Consider the following 18,467-nt stretch of genomic DNA (forward strand, 5'->3'; position numbering starts at 1 on the left):
CCACCAATATGAAATCCAGAAGAACAGAACCTGAATTGCTACATCATGATAACACGTTTCTTCGCACTTCTTTCCACAGTTGTAATCATTGCCAAAATGAACACTGTTTTTAACAAGTAGATGAATTTTCTAGAAGGTGGGAAATGGTCATCGTATTGCTCCACTTTAACTCCACTTTAAAGCATTTTTTGATGTCAACTTTTGATGTCAACTGAAGGAAGGTCAAACCCTTCAAATCAAAATGATTTTCTAAAATAACTACATCATATTACGCGGGCTCTTTGAAGATGTTTTGTTGTTGTGAAGTGATACCATTGGGACATCCAGATGTTTGATAAACAACCACCAGGAAACTACAACGTTACAGCTTTTTTTAATTATAAATTTCATACAAAAATTAGTTTTATTAGTACTAGTGTAGCATGTTTAGATCTACACAAAAATAGTTCTTATAGCAAGAAGTTTAATTAGTGAGCAGACTGGTGTCACTGGGTACGCCTCGTGTCACGTGTCCGATAAGTTACACCCATTCCTTTCAATTCCCGCACGATACCTGCAGGCAAGTGACCTGAAACTGAAACTGCATACATACCCGTAGCATGGTTTTCTGTAATAAAAAAACAGAAGTTCTCTAATATAAAGAGATTATTAATCTCAGATATTCTCCTAAGTAGCTTCAAGTAAGAACAAACTAAGATATTTTACAAGCACATTTTGAATCGTAAAATAAAAATTTAATCACTGCTTCACTCTTCCAGTTATTTTGACCTGTGATCAAGCAACATTCTATTGTGCTGGCTAATACGCTCACTGACCAAAATATTAGAAATATTTAGCAACTGGAGTCAGAAAATTAAAACGTACAGTATGCAAAAGTAATTTGTCTCATGGTATGATCACAAGTTTCTGGGTATGCTTTCGTGGGCCTTCTGTCGCTCCGATCATGGGGAAGACATCTTTCCAATTTTCAGAAAGGTGTCATTGTTGAGGCACGTTTAGCAACAGCCATCATTGAGAAAATAAAGGAAATCACGGATGTTTCGAAAGCAACCATCCCAAAAGTATGCAATGAGTAGAAGACGAAAGGAGAAGCATTTCTAAAAAAGAAGAAATGCTGCAAAAAGTTGGTACTTCACGAACGAGACCGCAGAATTTAAAGAGGTTTTCGTCAGAATAGGTCTAGTGTGCAGTAAATGACTGCAAAAATTCAATTTAAGCAAAGAAAATTCCGTTTCCAACCGAACTATGCGGCGGGAATTGAATAATCTAGGATTTGATAGTCATGTGCCTACAGGAAAGCAATTCTTTCTGTGAAAATATCAGAAGGTTCGACTAGAGTGGCGATGCCAATTCTAAGACTGGACTATAAAAAGATCATGTGGTCTGACGAGTCTCCATTTTTTTTTTTTTTTTTTTTACCAATTTTTGAGCAAAAGTGTAGCGTGAACCTGATGAAGCCATGCATTCAGACTGTTTCATGTCGACAACTCAAATGGTTGGAGATGGTATTACAAAATGGGGTATGTTCTGTTGGCACACTGGGTCCACTCATACTGTTAGAAGGTTGTGTTACTACCAATGAATATCTTTGTCCTATCTGACCAACTTCACTCTGAAATGCTTCATTTTTCACTCGGATTGCGATAGATTCTTTAAAGACTAAAACCCAACGTCCATCGTACAAAAATTACCTGAATTGTTCGAAGATCAATCCCAAATTTTCACACGTCTACCCTGGCCGCCTAATTTTCCAGATCTGAAGCTAACTGTGAATGTCTGGGATATGTTGAAAACAGCAGCTCGGCTTCGCAGTTCTCTACTGACCACACAACAACTGAATATCCTAATGGAAGAATAGTCAAATCCGGAGCTAGACTTCCCCAGACACCTAGTGAAATCCATGAACGACGTGTATGGGTTTCAATTCGAGCAAAAGGTGGCCCTAATAGATATTGAATACGGGTTTTCGAATTTTTTGGCCAGTGAGTATATTATATTGTCTTGATTAAAAGAATACTAAACGTATGTTATTTAGTCTTAACTTTCTAAAATATCTTTGAACACGTTTGACTTTTAACTACATTAAACCAAATTAAATTGTTGCCCAATGGAAAAAAAGAAAAACTTGCTTAAACGTTGATTGAACCACCGTCCGCTCCAATCATAACGAAGTGCAACAATTTTATCTACTGCCTCCAACCTCCCCTTTCTTACATTATACAATTTGTGGATGGCCTCTTCGACACCCGAGAATTTCATTCGAAAACTAAATAATACAGACTGTCACTGTAAGTGCACCGCAGGGCATGTTCTATGGACCAACAATAAAAAAAAAAAGAAGTTTGATGAGCACATGGGGCCCGGAAAGGCTTCTTTGACAACCTAGAACCATACAAAAATTTTCTTTAACCAATAATAATACGATACAATCTAAATATCAACAACAGTTTTCTATTTAACTTATGGGCTGGTATTGTGGGATACTAGTAAGACCACGTTCTTCCTCAGACTCAATGTCGTTGCATGTGGTCATTTTTTTTTTTGGAACAAAAATAATTGTCCTATTATTTTTATAATAGGACATTGTCCTATTTGGACGAAATGTGATTCAGGCATGACGGTATCTCAACCCATTTCAATCGCATCAGCAGAAAATTACCTCGAGTCTCCCCACTCTCGGCGAGAGGCAAGAAAGCACACTCACAACTATCCTGGTCAAGTCGTTCATTCCACCTGAACACCTGAAAATTTTCTTTGGAGAAGTCGAGCGGGAAAATGGCGGTGTACCTTGTACGCGTGAAAGATGTGAAAACATCCTTGAAAGCATCCCGGAAAAAATTATGAAAAGGGAGGAAAGATTTTAGTGACTTTGAGAGTGGCATCGCAGTCTGCACCAGTATGAGTAACTTAGAAACTGAAAGCCAGCTGGGATTTTCACGTAGGACTGTCTTGGCTGTATCGAGATCGGTCCCAGAACAAATTAATGCTCAGCCAAGGCAATCTTGTGGTCGGAAACAGATCGTTGATGACAGAGGCCAAAGGAGGCTGACAAGAGTGCAGCGAGGTCAGCCCAGTACAACAGTGGCAATCTATTTTAAAATGCGCAAATACGCCACTACCAGCCTGCTGTCCAAATGCAGGCTGGTAGTGGCGTATCCCTGCCATGATGTAATGGTGTAGGAAGTGTTTTCGGGACACATTTGTTTTAGCCCCCGTTACAAGTGGAGCTACATCTGAAAATTGTTCTGACCAAGCGAATCGCTGGTCAGAACAATTGGTGGCCGTTTACACATTGGCGAATGAGTTCTTTCGACAAGATAATGCGCTATGTCACAAGGCCAAAACTAGTTGGAGGAATGAGTAAATTCGCCATATTAATTCAATTGGGTACTCGTGGAATGAGGTGGAACAACTTTTCGGCATAGAGATCCTTAATCAACCAATTAACAACAACAACTGTAAGAAGCAGTTCAGCCAATATACAACAGCATCCCTGTGCCACGCTTTCGACACCTCGATGAATCCCTGCCATGATGAATTCAAAAATTGTTCTAAGGCCTCTTCAAGTGGGACCTACTGCCTATTAATTAGATGTACCTAATAAAGTGGCCACTCAATAACTGTTGCAGAGAAAATTTTCGAATGGCTCTAGTTCAAGGGTGCTCAACCTTTTGGAAGTCGCGGGCCAAACAATAGACAAGTCTTATATACCGCTTTTAGGTTGAAATTCAGAAGCAACACCTAAGGAAAAATTTGTCGATTAAAAACACTTAAAACCAATTGCAGTGTTGTTCCATACGCTTTACTATACAGTAATGCGACTCTTGATTTTTCGATTTAAAAATATTGCCCCTGAGAGTTGTTTCTGAATTCGACTCCATGCAATAATTTTGTTTTGTAAACCTAGGGATCGTTTAAATTTTAAAAGAACGAAACCAACTGCACTTATAAGCAAATTTTATTACAATACAGTAGCAATGAAAGATTCAGTTAATGAGAAAGCTGACTCTGTTTATTTTTTACTAATGATTCAATGTCAGGAACTATTTCTATGGTAGATAATCGGAAGCAGTGCGCCAGATGACAATCAGTAATTTTTGTCCTCAATTTTGACTTGGAGTGCTTCATTCTAGAAAACATCTGTTCACATAAGAACGTGCTTCCGAAGAGGAAGAAGATTCTTGCCGCATACATTCTTAAATTGACAAATTTTCCATTTTTCTACATATTTTTGGTCAAATTCTAGGAGAGACACTTCAAATTTGATTTTCAGGTCGAGTCATATTGAAGGTCAATGATTTCTTTTTGAGGTCCCCTGGAGTCTCATCACATTCACAGAGAAGGAGTTAGTTACCACTTTCAGGGTACTTTCTGGAGCGCGGAAATCTTGGAAGTCGGCCTGGAGCTGAGATATTGCAGCCACATATTGAGGAGCATATTTTGCAGACTGCAATTTCAACATTCCTTGGAAATGAGTTAAATTCTGATCTTGAAGTTGGCACCTAAAGGAGTTCTAATTTCATCTGAAAAGCTTTGATGTGATTAAACAGGACATACACCAGTTGATCTTTTGACTGGAGCTTCAAATTTAACTCATTCTAGCGAGAAGAAATATCCGTAAGGAAAGCAAAGTTGGCCAACCACTTCGGATCGTCGAACTCTGATACTGGCTTGCTGTCATGAACTCTTGGATGGCATCTTTCAACTCAAAAATCCTCGTGAGCACTTTTGAACGGCTTAACGATCGCACGTCGGAGAAGCAGACAACATTGCCACGATCAGCATCCCATTCCGTCTGTAGAAAATTTTTAAATTGTCGATGATTCGTTTCGTCATGAAATTCACAATGTCTGTGTGTGTGGCGCCTCCTAGCCAGGTGGGAAGGAGCAGCAGTGCGTAGCACACGCTTCTTGATTAGACCGGGGTTCGAGCCCGTCACCACCAAATACGGAAAGGTCAGGGAATGACCACTGCATATCCCGGAGCAATGGCCTTAGTTGCTAATGCTCCAAATAACAAACAATGTCTGTGATAACTTTCATGACATTTTCAAAACCGAGAGATTTGGCACACAGATGTTCCTGGTGAATGATGCAATGGTAGCTGGTAAATCTGCTAGTAGCTATTTTTTGTTTTTTTTTTTAAAAGTGCTACCAATCTTACTTTTGTTCCAACCATAGCTGGGGCTCCATCCATCGCCAACTCTGCGAGGTTTTTCAAACTGAGGTGATATCTAGCAAGATTCGTTTTCGTTGCTTTCAGAATGTCTGTCCGTTTCGTGGTTTCTTTCAAGGGACATAAAGCCAGCAGTTCTTCAAAGACTAAGTTCGTCGTCGATCCTACGACTAAAAATAGCCAAATGAGCTGTATCGGTTAAATTCGTGTTTTCATCCAATGCCAATGAGTAAAATTTGCATGCTAGCAACTTTGTTTTCAATGCCAGTTCTTTTACTCTCCTAGAAACAGTCATTCGAGACAAGCTTATCTTTTTGAAGGCTTTGTTTGGATACACAACTTCAGCTGATGCTACAAAGGCACTTCTTCACAAATTCTCCATCAGAAAATGGTTTCGACCTTTTGGCAATTTTTTGAGTAATGATATAACTAGCTTTGACATAATTCTCACATCCTCCGATACTTTCTTAAAAACTTTATTGTTGCTATTTTAATGATTTTTTGAGAAGGTTCAGTTTGTCTGTGCATACCTAACCCTAGAGACTGACGAACTTGGTTTCATGTCATAATGTCTTTTCAAATTGTATTCCTTGACAGCGGATATTGATTCCTAACATATTAAACAGGCTTTCCATCAGTTTCCCACAAAGAAGTATGAATCAGTCCATTTTTCGTTGAAATGCAACTTCACTGTAAACACGTCTTTTGCTGGTACCCGCCATTTTGAATTTACTAGGGCCCTTATTACCTTTGTTACGTTTTTATATAACAAAGGTAATTAAAACTTCACTAAATGATTAAATTCATTTAGCTTTATTTTTACAACACTCAAAAAATAATAAAAACTACACAATTAATATTAATCGTTAATAATCGAAAGTTCGGAAAGAGCGCGTCACGAGATCGAATTCGAACTGACTAAAAGCCACTATATATACCTTGACAGTTTTTAGAAAGGTCCAGAGACTCGAGAATACTTTTCTGGTAAACACTAGAACTAGAAAGTATGCAAAAATGTGGCATCGCCACCTGTGCGCGCTCGTTGAGAAGCTAAGCTTCTCTGCTTAACCGAGTACAAAATAAGATAAGCATATAATAATAAAACTATAACATTTATAAAAAAAAAAAAAAAAATGTCTACATACGTAGTCTTTGCCATCGGGCTACCCAACTTTCATCTGTCTGCATCATAGCAATTAACCTGTAAGATGAAAATACCCACATTATTTATTATTAATAACCTGAATTTAAAAACACTAACAATAAACCAGTGTTTAGTATGCAGATTCATTATATAAAATATGAAAGTTTATACAGTAGGAGTGTTAAGTACAGTCAAAAATATCCATTTAAGAAACCGTTATATTTATCTTATGTGTTCTTGCTCCATGGTGAAAGATTTGTATCATACTATCCAGTTGACTCTTGAATTTTTTCAAACTGTCAGCCTGCTCAATAATCAGTAATCAGCTCAGTAATCAACTCGATGGCTAAAAGAAAACTTCCTACAATCTAGTCTACACATCTTCCCTTGTAATTTTAATTTTTGGCTCCTAGTTCTGAAATTCTTCATTCATTTTACTAATCCTTCTCAGAGCCTTATAAACTTCAATCAGGTCCCCTTGAAGATGCTTTGTTGCCAAGCTCTGTAGTTCACACATCGGATCTATCCTTATAGTCGCCCTTTTGCAGATCTCACAATACGAACCGCTCCTCTTTGGATCCTTTCAAGAAGCTCGATATCTTTTTTTAGATGAAGTCTCCATACCTGGACAGTTTCCAGGTATGGAAATTCCAAATGCAGTCTTACACAGTGAGATTATGGCCTCCCTATCTTTACGGGATGATGCTCAATAATCATCGATAGGACACCATGGGCTTTCCTGGCCACCTGTTTACACTGCTCAGAAAACTTCATGTCTGCCGGTATCCTAAACTCCCAGATCCACTAAATTCTACTGTTTTTAGTTCAACCCCCACCAAGTGGGTAATTTATTTTGAGGGTGCTATTTTTCAAGTGTAATACTTTGCATTTTGATGCATCAAAACATAGCTGCCACCTTTCTGACCATTCTTGAAGCTTATTCAAGTCATCCTGAAGGAGCTCTGATAAATTAACGACTCTCCCAATCTTTACATCGCCTGCAAATTTTGACATCACGCCCATTATCCCTTCGCCAATATCATTAAAAGTGGCCCAGAAATGGAGTCCCCAAGGACTCCATTTCTGACGTTACACCAGTCTGAAGAATATCCACTGATCACAACCCTCTGCTTTCTGCCCTGCGATCCATCTTAGAATCTTTCCAGCTTACAGAACCGCTCATGAGGGACCGAGTCAAATGGTTTGCTGAAATCCAAATAAACCACGTCAAAATTATTTTCCACATCCAGCTTATGAGTAACTGTGTCAAAATACCATGTTGTTTGTCGTTACTTTCTAAATGTCCCCGGATTGCACTCTTAATCAGTGACTTGAAGATTTTCCCTGTGACTTGAAGTCAGGCTAACTGACTTCAATCAGTGACTTGAAGTCAGGCTAACCGGTTTGTAGTTACAGATTTCAATCTTAGAACTGTCTTTATGTATTGCGATACGTTGCCACTATTCCAATCCAAAGATTTCCCTCATAAATAACCTCAATGGTTCAATACACTATTGTACTCAATGCACAGTATTTGGAAGTGCTGGTTAGAACACTAAGTTGCCACAAATTAAAGCGATTGTGCACAAAAAGCTTTGCAAGGAGGCATCAGTGCTCAAATATCCTACGAAGGAAGCCACAATAAAATGAAACATCGATTGTGGAAAATTCTCCTCTTGAGAATATTGCAAAATTGTGATCTTCCAACATAAAGGAATATGTAGAAACGGACGGTAGAATCGTACCATTACCGCGTTTGGGGGGGAAGTAGAATCGGAAACGACGCTTCTTCGTGAAGCTGGACAAAGTTCCCCCAGCTCTGGAAGTACACATTTGCTGGTCTGAAATCAGATTTCAAATGATGGGCGTTTATTCAAATTCTACCGATTTGAAACAGCCATTTCTGACTTTTCAAATGTAGATAAAGTTTGTTTAGAAGATTCTAAACCAGCTTTCCTAGAAAACAGCCACGACAGTGCTGCCCTCTATCGCAAGAACTATAAACATTAAATTAAAAACCTTCGGAGGTTGGTTAGTCTTATTGTCAAATACTTTACATATTGGGAAACTTCACATTCGCAGTTATATGCTCATAAACCTGAAATTTCGCCAAACTACATTTCACAGATGAAATATTCTTTTCATAAAATAAAAATTTTATAATCAATCTTACCCATCAAAACTGGAGCTGGTGCAGTCGTATACCATCTCTTTGTTATGCTTCATTCTCAAGTACTGTTCACAGTTGTCACAACCATCTGTTACGAACTGATCGAAAGACTTTAAAAAAAAGAAGAAAAAAAAAAGAAAGTTAAAAAAAAAGGCTTAGTATTAATTTTCCTAAACAATGTGCCAGCGCATAATCAAAAGTACACTTGTGTTTAATTAGTATCTGTATAGAAGTACAATCAGTACTGGCTGGACGTTTTTAGTGATGTTAATTACCAATTATCACTCTTAGAATATAGAGGTAAAAACCTAAGTTCATACTAGAAAACCAACATTATGGGATTCAGTTGCCTCACCACTTATGCTTTATGTGCGGATGAATTCTGGTTGTTTAAAAAGGATTTATGTCAGACTAGCTTCAACATGAAGGCTAAGGTTAATGAATGAGAATGAGAGGAGAATCTCCTTCAGCAGTCCGAGAAATGCTACTTGTTGTGATGGTCTGACTTCGGTATACCGATGGTCTGACTTCGGTATATTGAGGGACAGAGACATATTCATAGAACTAACTACACTGCTCGACAAAATTAGCAGAACACAAAGAAAACGTAGTGTAACTCATGCAGCTTGCGTTGAAGAGAGAAAAAAAAAAAATTGGTATGGTAGTGTACGAAAGAATAACGATGAAATGAGGAGACAGCGAGACACTTCGGACAGATATAAGGGACATTTATAAGGGTTGTCGTAGCCAAGTGGTCAGAAGTGCAGTAGCACGCGCTGTTTGAATTGACTGGGAAATACGATTAACGTTTGTATTGATGGTTTATTGTAAACTCCACTGACCTGGTGGTCGTACCTGAGTATAAACAAGAATCGCCAAAAAAGTCACATTACAGAAGTTGATACAAGATGCTAGAAACTATGGCGTATGACTCCCCCCGCCCCTCCAACGGCTAAACAGCGGCGAGCTATGCTCGATATAAGGGTGTCTATAAGATTCTGTGGCAATAAATCGCAGCGCAGACCTTAGCTCACCAAGTGAACAAGGAATTGACTGTCGGCATGCAATGCGACGCCCAATGGAGTCCCATACCCCTAAACTGTCGCACATTGGGTTCGAGGATCTGTTCTCGGTATCTCTGCGCAGTTACAGTACCCTTATCAAAAACTCGAAGAAGGGTGCGGCCATTGATTATTATTATGCCCTACACGAGAACACCGCCTCCACTAAGTGTCCCTTTCTCTGATGTTGGAGGGATGGTACCACATTTCTCGTTGTCTCCAGATGAAATAACATCTATAATCTGTTTGCAGGCTAAAACGGGACTCCTATTTAATTGTGAACAGTGTCTTTGGCGACACTGTTCACAATAAAATATTCATGAAAATCATTTTGTTCTGTTAATTTTGTCGAGCAGTGTACTTTACTTAGTCCAGATCCTGGACGATAATTTATTTTTGTAACATCAGTCAGTATTACAGTAGTACTCCCCTGCCAAACTTCGTACCAGTGTTTTTTTTTTATATGTAAATAGATTTTATTCGATTCAAATATGTTAGCCTCACTAGACAGTCTCCTTAAAACAAAGTTATTGGACACTTAAAAATGCATCTAAATACAAGTAATTCTAAGTGCTAGTTTGGCACGTTGTAAGTAGCATCTAACCAGTTTCTTTTCAGTGTACAGATTGCGACTTCGATCGTTTAGGGCAGTGGACTAAATTTATGCATTGCCGTCCCCTTGGGACTCGCGAGCCTTTTCTTGGGGTGGGGTCGTGTGATGATTGTCACTAAATAAAATGTACAAATTACGCGAGTTTCTTGACCCTAACGATAAGAGAAAAGGGAGGGGTCGCTAGAGAGGCCTCTCAGAGGGAGATCACGGGATGAAAAGTTTAAGAACACTGGCTCAAAGGGATTTTATGCAATATATCTTTAAAGTTCATTATCTAGTTGAACTCTTCGCCCGTTGTGAGCAGTGGTAATTGTAGTAAATAGGTAGTTTGAAAGTTCTAATCACGTAGAGTGGAATATTTTTCTGTTTTTAGCTAAGAAATTAGAAAGGCTATTGCGTTAGCACGTACTAGGTAACAAAATTAAGTTATAAATAACGTAATAACCTAAAATAGCATAGTCGGTACTGCAGTCAAATAAGAGGGATTAGAGTAGCATTATAATTTTAATCTTAGTTTTGTATGTTGTTTTTCAATTAAAATTTTGAATAAAATCATGCTTCAGACCTCAGACTACAGCAACAAATTAACGGGCGAAAGCTCTGGTTCGGGAGAGAACTTGCGAGGCAGTTCTGAGAATCAACACTATTTTATGCGTTACTTGTATTCTTTTTTGTGAATCTACCTTTGGAAGGTTATGACAAGGGGATGCCTTTGTCTGTGTGGTCATTGCAAAGAGCATGAAGAGGTTAAGCACAAATTCAACGTTTTGATGGGCTCATGAGGCTGTTAAGAATAGAATGATGTCCTCGAAGGATTACAACAGAGGGACTTATCAATCATTCAGCTACCCAGCACAACGCCCGTGCTTCAATAAGAGACATCATCCGCAGCAGAGATCCTTGGTGCCATGGAAAGTAGCTATAGTTGGGGATTCTATTTTCAAGAAAACTGAAAATATATTTGTATTGTGCAAAAAGGCCAGGTGGAATAGGATTAGGGCAAGTCAGCAAGGGGCTAAAGTTGATGAGGTTGTAGAGCAGTTATTTTTTAAGAACAAAAATAGTGATATTGTTGCACACGCTCACACTAATGATATTAAGAGTAGGCGATCTAAGGATTTAATTAATAAGCACAGAGTAATGTTAAGAAAACGTCAAGAGTTAGGATTGAAAGCGTCTACAATTCTGCCCAGACACAATTGGAGGGAGTATAAGATGAAAGCCTTGTCATTCAATTCGGTACTGGAGAAATTGCGCAAGACTCTTGGGGTACAATTTTTCGCAGCGTGGTCTGTGCTTCTTAACAGAAGAGACTATTTCTACAGGGATAGGAAACACTTAAATAGAAAGGGTACAAGAATATTTGCTGATGCTATCGAGGCAGTGTTAATTGTGGAGGAAAATTGCTAGCTCGGAAGGATACACTGAACAATAGATTAACAGCAGCCGCAAACAGAGGTGGAAATGATTTTTGCACTGCTTCTATTGGAAGATGTAGCAGTCTGGAAAACGAGGTACGGGAATTTCAAGACCTCTGGTGTTCTTCGTGAAAGAAGAATATACATGGGCTTAGGGTTACTAAGCATAAAGGGTAGGTGCGTGCGTGCATACAAACCAATGCTAAGAGCATAATAAATAAAGTTTGAAGTACTGGTCAAGTCACCAAATGCAAACAATGTGGGTATATCGGAGTTACTCAGATATAAGGTATGCAGAATTTGAATGTGGGGAATACAGGGTATACAGAAAGGACAGGAGAGAAGGGTTATGTTCTTAGTTAAAAAGCTGTGCATTCAATTCACACAGTAGCAAGGTTTTTGTACATTTATTGGATGACTGTTTTCTACACCAGCATATTAGAGAGGCACTAAGATAAAGAAAGAAATACTTTTGATCTGATTATCAGCAGCGACCATTCATGCATTAAGAATTTGCGGATAAAAGACCCGCTAGGTGGCAGTGATAGCGTAGTAGTGACGTGGGATTTACTTAAAGATGTTACTGCTGTCAAGGCAATGGGAAGGGTTTTTGCTTTCGTAAGAAGTGACGACAGTGGTTTGATAAAAAAAGTTAAGTGCAGCCATTATCAACCCACTGCAGGATGGAAGCCTCCTCAACAATTCATGCTGAGGGAAATGGACCATAATCTGCCACGCTGGTCCAGTGCGAGTTGGCAGATCGACCGTATTCAGCAGTCAGGGGCTTGAACCCCGGTCTACTCAAAGAGCGTGTGCTACTGCACTCCCGCTCCTGCCCACTCGGCTACGGAGGCCATAGTGGTTTGATACAGTTTATCAAATTCTATGCAGTGGGACCAAATGATGAAATTATCAACAACAAATTCTAAATGGAAAGCATTCAGGGATGTAATCATAGAAGTTACTACGCGTTTTATACCATTTAAAAAGATACTGTTGAAGACTTAAATGGGTCTCAGATGACGCTCATGGCAGAAAAGAATGCATGGGATGCATTATCAGGCGATACAGAAGCCTGTAGCAGATATAACCTAGTCTACAATCAAGGCACAAATCTAAGGTAGATTACGAAAAGCCTCTGGTGAAGAATGCAAAGAAAAACAGCAAATACTTCTTTACTTATGTAAAGAATAAAAGGAAGGGATGAATCACATTAGTTCATTTGATATCAAATGATTCGACTGTTAATGATCCTTCTCAGGTTGCTGATCAAACTGAATAAGTATTATGCATCTACATTCACTCATAAGGTTTTTTTCTCTTTAGGATAGAAGATGCCAGAAGTGTATCAAATTTTCACAGGGTCCTGAATGATTTTGTAATAACAGAGGGAAAATTGTAAGAGAAATAATTGAAGCTAAACTTAAAAAAGGCACCTGGGATGGGTGGAATCTATCCAATTATATTAAGGAAAGCAGCAAAAGAAAGATCGTTCCTGAATTCAAGAGAGGTCTCGACGGATTTCAGATGTGCGAATGTATCCCAGTTTACAAGGGGATGAGAAAACAAGAGGTAACGTGACTAATTAGAATTAACACATCTGTCAGCGACAGATGTGCTAATTCTAATTAGTTCCATGGCTTCTGTTCCATGGAAAACAATGAAATGGTTGAAGTAATACGGTACCATCTAGACAAGAATGCACTTATATTGCAATCACAGTATGAACGTAATGGGCGGTCTTGTCTGAGCGCTCTCATTGGATACCATGACACAGTAACAAAAGATCTGGATGAAAAAAAAAAAATTGGCATCATATACTTAGATTTTAGCAAAGCTTTTCATGCTGTTGCACATAAAAGACTGCTGTATAAATTGGAGCAGTGTGACGGTACAAGTTGCTACTCTGCATAAAGGGATGGTTGAGTGCGAGAAGACATTGGTAATTAATGGACACTTCTCTTCATGGACTAATGTTATTAGTGGAGTCTCCCAGGGTTCAGTGCTGGGCCCATTTTTGTTTTCTATATTTATTAATGATATTGATAAAGATATATCAGGCTTAATGTTCATGTTTACAGATAACAATCTTGGCAGGATGGTTAATGACACTTATCAGAGTAAGCTACTGAACAAGATCTAGAAAAATTAGGCAGATGGGCTGAGAAATGGCAGTTATGGTTTAACAATGACAAATGCAAGATATACTGCATATGGGGAGCAGTAATTCCATATTAACGTAACATCTGTGGTACTAGTCACGTTAGTGGGAAATGAAAGACCTGGGGTAACTACGCAGTCAGATATGAAGTTCTTTGAGCACTGCAGACAGACTGCCAGGACAGCTCATATAAATGATATGCAAGAACTTTGCTAGCAGGGATAATGAGGTGATTATCCCATTGTAAAAGGCAATGGTTAGGAAGCATCTTGAGTACTGCATACAGGCCTGGAGGCCCCATTTTAAGAAACTGGAACGGGTGCAAGAGAAGACAACGAGATTAGTGATGAGACCAAAAGGATGGTCTTACTAAGAAAGGCTTCAGTTCTGAGAATTTCAGCGTCTGGAGATTAGGCACCTGCGAGGTGATCTCATTGAGATCACCTCGAATGAATGGATCACCCCTTTGAATGGACTGAGAAAGCTCAATGCAGATGGCATTCTTCCTCGTTCTCAGACTACACAAGTGAGGAGGCATAATTTCAAATCGAGAAGTGATGGTTGCAGGATTTATGTGCGGAGCTTTGCCTTCAGCCACCAGGCGGTTGAAATGCAATGAAGAACTAGACAAATTGTTAGAAGGGAATGAACAGATGATATGGGAAGTTTTTTTTTTTTTTGGCTAATGCTGAATAAAAACTCTTTCTTGCATCTTTTGCCATTACTAATAAATAGGCGTAAAGTGTCCCCCACCCCCGTAATGCAATACCTTGGCCTTAGGCGAATTTTATATCACCCCCTAGCAATATGACGGTTAATGTTGTTTACGAGCCTCCTATTACCGAAATAATTTCTAACGAGCCATTTCTGTTGGTACATAGTCATGTTACATGAAAGTATGTATACCCCATTTATTTTAGGCTTTTTATCTCAGACTTACTGGAGGACACATGTTAGCACTTTCAAAGAGACGAGGGGGACTGGTTCACCTTTAAAACTTAAGACTATGAAAATTAAGGCTGCAAACATGGCAATATAAAGAATTATTGAAAATTATAATAAAGAATTTATTCTGAATTATCTTCTTTGAAATTAAAACACGGAATGAAACTAAGTTTGACTCAATACTTTCTCTGTGAAAGATTGAAGTGTGTGTGAGAAAGAGAGATCACCTTGAAACTGTTCAGCTGATATTTTCCAACGTCATGAGAAATTAAGAAATGTACTAGTCACACTATTATCCACTATAAATACATTTTAGTCTTGAAATTCGATTAGGGTCGTGTTCAAAATGCCCTTTATTTGTCTCCAAGTGTATCCCGGTAATAAAGTTGAAGGTCGCGAACATTCCTCGGGACCTTTGACTACAAAACTTCCTCTGAAATTTGTTAGATGTAGAACAAAGTGCAAAGTCTCGACCTGGTGAAGTTCCCTTTCAAGGCTTCAAAACAAAAGGATCTCTTTCTGCACTGCGAATTAAATTTACTTTTTATGGCGTTGTATAACACTGGATTCATATTTCCTAAACGCCAGACCAATTTTCATATACTGTTTCAACTACAGATGAGAATGATTAATTATATTAATAGACTTAATTATAACAAAATTGTTCTTATTCACACAATACAATTTGAGTCTTGTCTGGGAGATAATGTTGGAGTTCCAGCATAAAATCTCAGTTGGTGTCAAAAGTTAAGTTTATTCTGTAACACTACAAAGTAGTAGTACACCTTTAGTGGAGTTTTTAGGAACTCATCGATCGCAGTGGGGGAGGGGGGGCCTGCATTCCCGATCTAAAAGTTTGAAGCCTTTAGAAAAAGTAGGGTTAGATGCCCAACTCGTAGAATATTCTTATATAAAATATTAGTGCATGGGTTACCGAGGGCCAGAGATTTATTAGTTGTTTAAATAACCTTCCATCTGATATAGTGAAAGTGGGTATTTTGAATTAATTTGAACGATTGGACAATTTATTAGAGGGATTTGCAATTGAAGTGGGGTTTTTTGGCTAATGCTTTATAAGCTTACTTTCTTGCATCAGTTTTACACTATTAATAGCGATTCCATAAAGTGCATTTTTTTTTTTTTTTTATATCTCTCTCATATTTTGTGGTTGTAACTTAATTTTTGTACACCACTGTATCAGTTAAAGCGATTTTAAGTTCACTACAACAACTTCTCCTCTTAACATCTGACCACCCCTAATTTGAAATCTTTTTATTTGAAATCCAGTTATTTGTAATTTAAGTTTATTTATTTCATAATACGATAACTTTTATTGGCTGAGCTCCAGATTATGGGTTCACTGCGTTGCGGGCATGGCCAAATTCGGGACGGATTCAAGCAAAAGTAGTATGGGTTTTTTAATTGACTTTCATTTTTGGCTAGGGCAAAAAAAGGTTACGTTACGCCAGTAATTCGGGACGGATTCAAGAAAAATAAGCCCTTCCCCTGAAGACCCAAAACTGGAGAGTAACCGTTTTATTAAATACCAATTGCTAAACTATACCGCCCGTTCACCACGCAGCGGGACTGCGTGGTGAACGGGCTTTAACCTCCATATCATTAAAATTGTGGCCTTTGCCAATTTTAGAATGCAGGAGCATCGAGGCTGTAAAAGCTTATGATAACGATCGCAGCGATTTAAAATCTCGATCTCCATTCTGGTATTCTGATCCGGGCCGGGATGATTGACTATTCCAGTGAGACTGTTTGTCCCAGCGGTCCAGTATTGGTTCTGAACACACCTGAATACCTTTTCTCGGTAGAAATGTGGTCGAATTCGTGAATTTTTTTTTAAATTTTGAATTCAATGTGCGGCCAGGTTTTTTTTTACCTAGAAAATATTCTTAGATTTTGGTCTGTTTATTTATATTGGTTGGACTGCTTCAATGAAAAGTTCTGGAATCACCAGTTTCCTAGATCTTTCCGCGGTTTTCCAGTATCAATTGCAATTGAATTAATCTGCGTTTAAAATTTCACATCAGTGCGTTAATTCACCAGATGGCTCTTATAGGATGCATAGTACGGTTACTATAATCCAAAACTAAAGGATGTTAATGGGGAAACAAGTATTTGTCGGTCTGCAGTCTGATTTGCAGACCGAAGAATTACTGAAAGATGAACAATTTTTGGATAACTGCACAGCAGACATCTTGATTGAAAATTTATTACAAGCCTACCAAAATCTCGGGTTCAGTATGTTTACAGGAACAAATGTCTTCGATTCCCATTTAGCCATTCTCATATAACCTTGGACATGTTAGTGAACACAGATACCATGGAAGATGGAAGCCCATTATGCTGGTAGACTATTGCTGGACATTGATCGGAGACCTCTGTGGGTGCTGGTTGTTTGGATGCAAATTGGATTCGGCTCAAAACCCGTGAGGTGTACCATATTTCAAGAGGAAAAATATTTGTTGTCTTCCAATACGTTCGAGCGATATTCGTTAATCATTTTAATTGGTTATTAGATAAATGTACAGCATTTACAATCAGAACAAGTACCTTTTATTTATCAAAAATAAAAATACTAATCTCCTTAGTCCTATGATATTTACTAGATCCATAAAATGCTTCACAAAAGCACAACTCTCATTTTGTTTTCTCAACGCGTAGTCTTTTTCGTGATTGACTATCACGAAAAAGAAAAGGTCTGGTCTTTTTCGTGATAGTCAATTCCGAGCTCTGTAACACCGAAACTCCAATTTTGCATTTTTTTTTTTTTTTAAGTGAAAAAAATCTGGCCATCATTTTCTGTCCAAAGATCCATGGGCACAGTCTATAACCGACACTTGAAAATCGAGGGGGGAGTGGGAACGATTTTTATTATATCGTTATACAACAGCCATACCAACGTGCAGTCAAATGTATTTCCTTAAATTTAGTTGGTTTAAGTGTTTTTTTTTTTCTTTTTTTTTTTTCATGGCGTTTTGGCAGACAATTTGGAAATAGCCCTTAATTTTTGTAAAAAATAAGGCATTTATTAGTTATAATTGCAAATAAATCGGCCATACTGAACTACATACTTTTATTATCTAGAGATAAATAACTTACCTTAACCAAGGAACATAATAAACAAGCACGAAGTGCCCGAAGATTTTTTGGAACGCTTTCTAGAGACATAACTCCTTGAATAACAAAAATGCCTCCACTTTTCACACAATCCTACAAACACATTCAATTTAACCAGTACGAAAAAAACCCCAATATTTCCAGTATACAGTTATAGCCATTAGCGTGCTGGGATTGGACACAAATTACCATAACATTGGAGGAGGGATGGGAATGTCAGGTTGTTGATTAAGTTGCATCACCTATCAGTTCTAAATTACTCACTATTCTGATTATTTTATATATTTAGGAATAATGGAAATCAGAAAGAAATGTTTTTCGTAAATGATTAAAACTTGAACCAGTAGTCGCCAATGGGTATACACCCGCAACTTAAGTACTTGTACAAACCTATTAGAATTATTAATTATTTCGAAGCCAATCAGAGTAAAAGGGGCTAAATTCTCCCTGAATTTTGGAAAAACATTTTACCAAATTTCAAGAGGCATAGAGATTTGATGGGTTGGGGGGATAGATAGTACATATAAAAAAAGGGGAGGGGGAGATATAAAATTGGATGTTTTAAAAATATTTCGGTGTCACTGAGACCTTTGACTCCTTTTGAAAAGATTTTTTAATGGACACAAATCGTTCAAATCTTAAACATGG

General features: G+C 38.2%; 1 protein-coding gene across 1 annotated transcript; it reads right to left on the bottom strand.

The window, feature by feature from the left end:
* Positions 1-370: 370 nt before the first annotated feature.
* LOC150089012 (transcription elongation factor SPT4-like) lies at positions 371-17,923 on the bottom strand. Its single transcript, XM_090371002.1, has 4 exons — positions 17,802-17,923; positions 8,493-8,599; positions 6,321-6,376; positions 371-607 (listed from the first exon to the last, which is right to left on the bottom strand). Exons 1-4 carry the CDS (start codon positions 17,868-17,870, stop codon positions 486-488), a joined length of 354 nt encoding a protein of 117 aa, XP_090227128.1. The 5' UTR covers positions 17,871-17,923; the 3' UTR covers positions 371-485.
* Positions 17,924-18,467: the final 544 nt, after the last annotated feature.

Source organism: Mastigoproctus giganteus, chromosome 3, assembly GCF_048544385.1.
Source record: "Mastigoproctus giganteus isolate SK-2022 chromosome 3, ASM4854438v1, whole genome shotgun sequence".
Lineage (NCBI taxonomy): Eukaryota > Metazoa > Arthropoda > Arachnida > Uropygi > Thelyphonidae > Mastigoproctus > Mastigoproctus giganteus.